Source organism: Montipora foliosa, chromosome 5 (genome assembly GCF_036669935.1).
Source record: "Montipora foliosa isolate CH-2021 chromosome 5, ASM3666993v2, whole genome shotgun sequence".
NCBI lineage: Eukaryota > Metazoa > Cnidaria > Anthozoa > Scleractinia > Acroporidae > Montipora > Montipora foliosa.
In genome coordinates this window covers 5,057,793-5,065,292 of record NC_090873.1, presented here as the reverse complement: position 1 = coordinate 5,065,292, position 7,500 = coordinate 5,057,793, and the positions used below count along the sequence as shown (strand labels likewise).

At 40.3% G+C, this 7,500-nt stretch overlaps 2 protein-coding genes across 3 annotated transcripts in view; both read left to right on the top strand.

The window, feature by feature from the left end:
* The window catches only part of LOC138003450 (amine sulfotransferase-like), a 13,111-nt gene extending 11,329 nt beyond the window's left edge, over positions 1 to 1,782 (top strand). The window contains exon 4 of the mRNA XM_068849530.1: positions 338 to 1,782. Coding sequence (XP_068705631.1) covers positions 338 to 619 — 282 coding nt within the window. The 3' untranslated portion in view covers positions 620 to 1,782. The remainder of the gene's footprint in view (positions 1 to 337) is intronic.
* A 1,720-nt stretch (positions 1,783 to 3,502) lies between these two features.
* The window catches only part of LOC138003452 (sulfotransferase 1B1-like), an 8,751-nt gene continuing 4,753 nt past the window's right edge, over positions 3,503 to 7,500 (top strand). The window contains exons 1-3 of one of the 2 annotated variants that reach the window (XM_068849532.1): positions 3,544 to 3,731; positions 6,502 to 6,634; positions 7,467 to 7,500. The exon at positions 7,467 to 7,500 is cut by the window's right edge and continues 314 nt beyond it. In XM_068849532.1, the coding sequence (XP_068705633.1) occupies positions 6,577 to 6,634; positions 7,467 to 7,500 (92 nt within the window). In that variant the 5' untranslated portion in view covers positions 3,544 to 3,731; positions 6,502 to 6,576. Of the gene's footprint in view, positions 3,732 to 6,501; positions 6,635 to 7,466 lie in introns of both variants that reach the window. The other variant, XM_068849531.1, reaches the window with a different exon arrangement.

The window sequence follows — 7,500 nt, the reverse complement described above, 5'->3', positions numbered from 1 at the left end:
CGTCACGTGAAAACACTCTAGAGAGCGTTTTCACATGACGTCACGGCGGCCATGTTGGTGTTCCAAAACAAAGAAATGGCGGGCATTATGGTGTACCAAACTAATCCTGCGGGAATTGAGCTCTATTCATATGAAAATACTTTCACAAATCCAATATGGCTGCTGGTCACGTGAGTGAAACGCTCCATACTCGGCAAAATTACCCTATCGCTGTTTCCATAGCAACTTCCGTATTGCACTCAAAAACCTACTTATGCATTCGTCATTGACAAATCAGGGTCGCTATATTTTTGAGTATGTAATAATTATTATTATCATCAATATGTGTCTTTTGCAGGATCTGCCATCTAATGTTCGCTTGATCGCCGAATTCGTCCAAAAACCGTTGTCAGATGAGATTATCAATCGGATTGCTGAGCAGTGTACTTTCGAGGGAATGATGAAAAATGCCGATAGTTTTAAGGTAATCGATCGTGGTGACCATTCCTTTCAAATTCTTCGGAAAGGCGCCGTTGGAGATTGGAAGAATTATTTTACTTCAGAGCTGAATGAAAGATTTGGGAGAGAAGTGTTGGAGAAATTGCGAGGAAGTGGATTAGAGTTTGAATATGAAATATGACAAACAGATTTTAAGAAGGTTCTTAACAAGTATAAAGGGGAAAAGGTGTTACAAATGGCTCGAGCGTCATAATCTTTGATAAAATCTCCCCTTTTTCTGATACCGAGTTCCTCGTCTCGTCGTCGTCTCAAAGTTGAAAGATTATCACAGAAGAAGTCAATTCGGACTTTATGGACACATTCTAGTATAGAGCACCGATTAGGAATTCTACAGAAATAGCCACTTGATTCAATCCCTTGTCTGTTTGTATGTTTGTTTTTTGTTGTTGTTATTGTTGTTGTTCCAAGTCAATTATCCTGAATAAAAAGCACCACAGAGAAATGTCCTCTCTATGTTTGGTTAAAGTAAGGTACTGGTACTCATTCCCAGAGCTACTCGTCTTCATTTGAAGTGGTGGATGTCTCTTAACGTAGCGGCCAAGATGGGTATTTGAGTGGCATCGACCCCTATCCGCATGGCTGATTTTGACAAACGACATGATTAAAATACGTTCTCCTTCGTCGAACGCAATTGATTTCACTCTTCGATCTGCAAAGCCTACAAAAAAAGCGATGCTGACGTGACGTGACGTGACGTGATCAGCTGCCTTGTTTTTTACTGAAACAAAACGGGATGTTTGCAAAATTAAAGAGCCTCGAAAGGATTTTTTTAATTAACAGTAGGTGGCTAATGGTAAAAAGATGAAAACGTTGTAGATCCTCTCAGAAAGGCCTTGTTTTGACATCTGTATAAAACTATTATAGAACATTTTTTTAAAGGTGTCCTTGAGGCTCGAACTGTTGCCATGGCAACGGCACAGCACCGCTTAAATAGCCCTCATTACTCGTGGTTTGCTGATTATCTTAAAACCAATTCGGCTACCAAGTAGCCCCATCAAAGTCATTAGAGTAGAACAAGCAGCCCATGAGTAGGAACGAGAAACTCCCATATATTCCAGTCACGGCGTTTTCACAGACCGATTTATTTTTAGATTGAATTTCGCGCGAATGAGACTCCCGCAGGAGTCCGATGACCAATCACAGGAAACTAACTTAACGTCATAGCATCAACGAACCGGAACGGCCTTTGTTGTTTTGCGCCAAAGGTAGTCCAAAAATAGATTGGTCTGGAAAAATGCCGTGACATAGTCTTAGCGTAGGAGTTGCTCGCTCCCAACCTCGAACCCAGGCTCTCTCTCTTCTCCTCCCTTGTCGACAAGGGAGGAGAAGAGAGAGAGCCTGGGTTCGACGTTGGCTCGCGTGGAAGAAGGGGAGGACGCTATTGTTTTTTCGATTTTTGTTACACTCAGATTCGTAAAAATTGTGATTAGCTAGCTTGAATTAACTATTTCAGCACCGAAAAGCTGTGTCTTTATTAGTTTTTTTTTGTCACCTTTATTGTTACTTAATACTTAATAGTTAATTCGTTAGTAATCCTGTATATTTAAACTCCAATTTTGTATTAACCGTCACTTCTGAAGATGTATTCAGAAGCATACGAAGCGTCAAGTAAAAGATAATCTCAAAAAGGATGCGTTTATATCTGATGTTTGTCACCGCTGTTTGTGTGTTATTTCTGATCAAACTGAGATGGCCAAAGAAAAAGAGTATATACAACACCAAACCATTTCTTTTTCAGAGATGGTCTGAAAAAATTCACAAGATTTTGTTAAGACATTTTTCACCCGTAAACTCATTTCTCAAACTGGACACACGTCGTTGAAAGATTGCTCCTTTTTCGGGCGACGGTGTTTAGGTCTCGCACTTCTCTCCGCCTTGAGAGTTTCTGGAAATGAAGGCGTGGTAAACTACACTCCTGTGTAGTGCATTTTCCTGTGAACGTTTTTGACTGGATGCCATTTGACAGTTAGAGATTTGGCAGCTGCGTTATGTATGCATATTAATTAGGGGCTCCTTTCACGCGCGCCCTCCTCGTTCTCCCGCGGTTCTTCCTTTCCCTTCTCTTTCCCCTTCGAACGCCTGCGACGCAGGCTAGTGCCAGGGCGCTTATACATATCACCTTTCCCGTGTTTCTTCTTGATCTCCAATGCGGCGTGATCTGGAAGGCGAGGTTCGTAGTTGTTTACCTTAACATTTTTATTTCAATAAATAAGGTGAATTTCTTTTGTCTTTAATTTTTTTTCCTGCAATCCTTTCATCCATTGCTTCAGTAAAAACTTCGCTCCCACGCTACCAAGGGACAAGGAGGAGTCTCAATGTCAATCATTCTCATAACTCGAGCGCCGTTCAAAAAAGGAATGACGCTAGTGGTACGAACTTGGTTGTCACAACAATATCCAAAAAAATCAATTTTGCAGTTTAAAGTGTGTAATTTAACATTCAAGTTTTTTAGCTGAAATAAAACAGCTGGCCCCAGAAGTTCAAACGATGGATCGCATTATCCGCCGGAGAAATCACTATCCACTGGATAACTCAATAAGCTTTGCTAGTGTTTATACAATGGATAGTGATTTATCCGGTGGATAGCGCTATCCATCGTTTGATCAACTAGGCCTGCAGGGTATATCGACCTGTCTTGTTCTTATTCCGGTTCCGGTTCCGGTTCCGGTTCCGGTTCCGGTTCCGGTTCCGGTTCCGGATTCCTGTTTTTCCAGACACCCGCCCCGCCTGACGAGTTTCGACCGAGGTTGTACTGGATACGGAGGTTTATAATTCCGGGTTTTTTTGGGGTTTCACTAATTCCCCTCTATCCTCGGAATGAAGAAGTTTTCAGTCAAACGGCAGAATCACTTCGCTTTTTACTATGTTAAATGGATGTTCAAAAACCAGCGTGTCAAAACATACGGATTGCAGTTTCGTAGGAAAGTGCGTTGCTAACACCGTTAGTAAATGGCTTTTCGGGCGCCAGTCTTTCTCTTTTTCCTCGTAACGCAATCTTTCATCACCAAATAAAAACTTTGCGTGACTTTAGCCGAGAGTTCTTTGGGAGACAATGGCCAGCTATCCTGCACTGCAAGAAAAGGAAGGCGAATGGACATCTCCGATTCATTTTGAGATACTGGGCTTAAGGATACCTGTAACCCTCACTCGCGATCCTTCGTTATTATCTGATTATATCTCCAAGTTTCAGACGAGAAGCGATGATGTTTTCGTTGTCACTTATCCGAAATCAGGTGGGGAAAATGTTACGTTTAGAGTGAAGGCGGTTTGTGTAAGTAATCACACGATTTTGAGTGCAATTTGGAATAAAAAAACACAAGTAAATGTTTTCAAAGACGAACAAAATTGCATGATCACGAGCCCGTAGGGCGAGTGCAATTGTTAGTTTATAACGATTGTTTAAGCATTCATTCCAAATTGCACGAGAATAATGACAATAATCGTATGATTACAACTTTTGCTGTTCATTTACGTCAACAGTCGAAACTATACGGCAAATATACGTTCATTAGCACTTCCATGAACTTCATTAACGAACTTCCAGTAACGCTATTTGCATATGTATTAACATTCAATAGCATCAACGGATGAACAACAGTGCACCTTTGGACAAGATAACAAATATACCTTCAATTATGTCTCGCAATGGTTAAGTATGACAATCAATGGCGTTTAGGGACATACAATAATGCAATTTGCATAGAGACGCACAATCAATTTCCCCTTCATACAATCGTTTATTCGAAATGGTCAATTCATTAGCGTGAACTGACAAACTTTGGTATTTTTCGAATAAACAATAGGAAGAGAAAAAATATTCAATAGTGTCATTCATCGTAGTTACAGGTATTTTAAAATACCTGAAAATACTGAAAATTTTTTGCACAATCTTTTGCTGAAGCAGGCATAAAATGAAGAACATTTTACACGTCCAGTACTGTAAAAAACAGAGTATATGTACGCTGTTCTGCTGTAATTCTGAGCTTAAAAAGCTACCATACAGCCCGTTTCTTAACATCGTGGAGCAAGCAATAAGTGAGAACCGGATACCTAAACTTCGAGCCAGGATGCGAGCTAGGATCCGAGCCAGGATTCCAGCCAGGATTCGAGCTACAATGATCTTTCTCTGCTATTTTGAACATGACATGTCACATAACCAGGTTTCCTTGTTTGTGTTTCCGCTTTTGTAAGGTAAGGTAAGGTAAATTTTATTTCGCCAGGGTGGCCCATTCAGCAACAAGACTGGTATTTAGAGGGGCCCTGGACTAAAAATATAAAACTTATACAAGTCACAAGTCATGTGGAGTAACGCGTAGGAAACAAAGTCGTGATTTTGATAGCACCCAAGTTTATGCATTTATTCAAGTCGAGACTTGTATTGCAGCAGCAAGAACAGATGAACAAGGAATTGCGTTAGGCAATTTCTGCACTCAGTCGCTACTTCAGGCCTTGCAGAGAAATATTGGCACTATCACGACTGCTAAATATGAACAGTGGTACATATTTATGCAAACGTACATTTCAAGATGTTTCAATAATGGAGAAATTGTAGGATAATTACAAAACAATTTTGAAATTTCTTTTTCCTTAATAGTTGATAGTGATTGCTCAGAGGTGAATAGTTAGCAACTATTCACCGAAGCGGAGGTGGCTAGTGGTGGATATTTACCGAGCTGCGAAGCAGCGAGGTAAATATCCACCACTAGCCACTGACAGTCACACTGAGGTGAATAGTTGTTTTAGAATATACTAAAACAGTGAGATCATGTAGCACCAAAAATGACTTTAATTCATTTGTTTCTGCAAAGATTACAACAATTTTGGGCGGATATTCCGCGCGAATTGCTGGGAGGTAAATGGCAGTGGATATCCAGAGTTTGAGTAGCCAATCAGCGTGCGAGTTCAACGCTATTCACTGTTTTAGTATATACTAATGGCTCATAACCCATGATAGCTTAGCCAATCAAAACTCTCGAATTGCATTATCCAATGATCCAGTTTTTAATAACAACATTTACACCCTCTTAACGTGGTGGCAAATGGTGCCTCCAAAATTTTGGCACTTGCAGACTTTTCATCCAATCTCAAGATCTTGACAGCCTTTGCGAAGGGTCTCGACGTCTCATTTAGATTGCATTTATTTCGGTGCAAGTCTTGCATGTTTTGGTCTCGATCGTGGGTCTCGGCGTCTTTAAAACCATGTCAATCACAATACTGCACAACGAGCAAAACATCAGTGCATCATCATCCACGTGGAACGTACCTGTGAGGTACTTTCTTGCTCGATCGTGAGCTGTCAGATTTGGCGGAAGGTGGGAACTTGCCTTCTTCGTGGAAGATTAAGAGCGGGAGTTTTCACTACAAACTTATCCATGAATAACTTTTCATCTTTTTTCAACGAAAGAAAGTACATTTTGCCGAAAAACTGTCAAGTTCACTTATTTTTCACAAATCGCTTCTCTAAAGAGAAGGCATGTGTCATCATTTCAGTGATGTGTTTATATCAGCCATTCAGATTGGCTAATCTGAACAAAGGGCATGTTTGTGTTACACCAATAATGAGACTCGTACCAGGCCCCTGACATGCGAAATAATGCCTTGAACTTCGAATGTTCACAAGTTCATCACTTATTTCCATGCCTCAAACTGACATTTCCCTCTTTATTCAACTTATACGACGTACAATCTACTTTAGACTTCAAATCTACTTCAACGAAACAAAGATTTTAAACAAGCTGAGAAGATTCACAATAGATGAGGTAAAGAGTTGAACCCGGATCGATGGCTTCATATTGCAGTTTCCGATATCCACTAGACCAACAAGACAATGAATTTTATAGAGTATTGACATAATAGTACCCAGCAAAACAATTGAAAGTTTACCGTCTTCAACGGGGCTTTTAGAACTAAATACTGTAGATCAGCGCGGCATAGCTTAGAAACGCTATACTATTTCTTGTTGAACCAAAGCTGTAATTCTGCCTGTTTTCATTCTATTTACAGCGGTAAGCTTGTCAATACTAACATGGGATATTTCGTCGTGTAATTGTTACGAAATGTCCAATGTCAGTTTGAGGGATGGAAATTAGTGTTCACAAACTCAAAGGTGACAAGAGTTCTCTACACTTTTTCCAAGGTAAATCATCTTAAAATGGCGTATTTATGCAGGAATCCCTAAGAAACGTGTTGATTTATGTTTTGTTTTATGATTGTTGTGCGTTCTTTTGTGAATTATGCGAATTGTTCGATCAGATGCGATTTGAGGTCGATTGTGCGAAATCGCACCACGCGTAATATCTGAAGGCCTGTCAATATATTAAGTTTCACTCCAAGGAGTCAGTGGCTAAAGGGGGTGTTTGTTAAAGGATTCTTTGAGTGGATGCAGAGTTTGTAAACCCATTGACACCTGAGCCGCTAGAGTAAAATCTGTTAAGTCCTACATGTACTTCCAAGAGCCACATTTTATCCTCAAGTTTCTAACTAGAGGGTCGTGAAGGGGTAAAATGGGAGCTGGGATTTGCCTTTTTTAGAGGCTGGGAAATGGGATTTTGTGCGCTGGGACTGGGATTCATGAAACAAAAACAATAGAAAAATGGGAATGGGATTTCAATTTGAGAAACACAGGCTGGGATTGTGGGAACTTGAGCTGGGATTTGAAAAAAACAATTTGCTGGGAAATGGGATTAGGATCCCCCCTTCACGACCCTCTAACTACGCCACACGATTTTACTCACCGACTGGGAAGCCCTCAAGGAAAAAGGGGTTAGCCTGTTAACTTGCGTGATCGTTGGCTAAATTTTTGGGTTGTTTTCTTGGTCAGTTAACATGCTGAAAACAGAAAAGTGAAGAAAGACTCGTACAGCCAATTCTACTCAGCCAAAGTAGTACAAAAACAGAGGTAATCTTAACTCAGTTTCTGAATTTGTGCACCAATGATTTCCAAATGTAATTTCTTCTTTTTCGAATAGGAACAACATGGGTACAAGAAATAGTTTGGCAGAT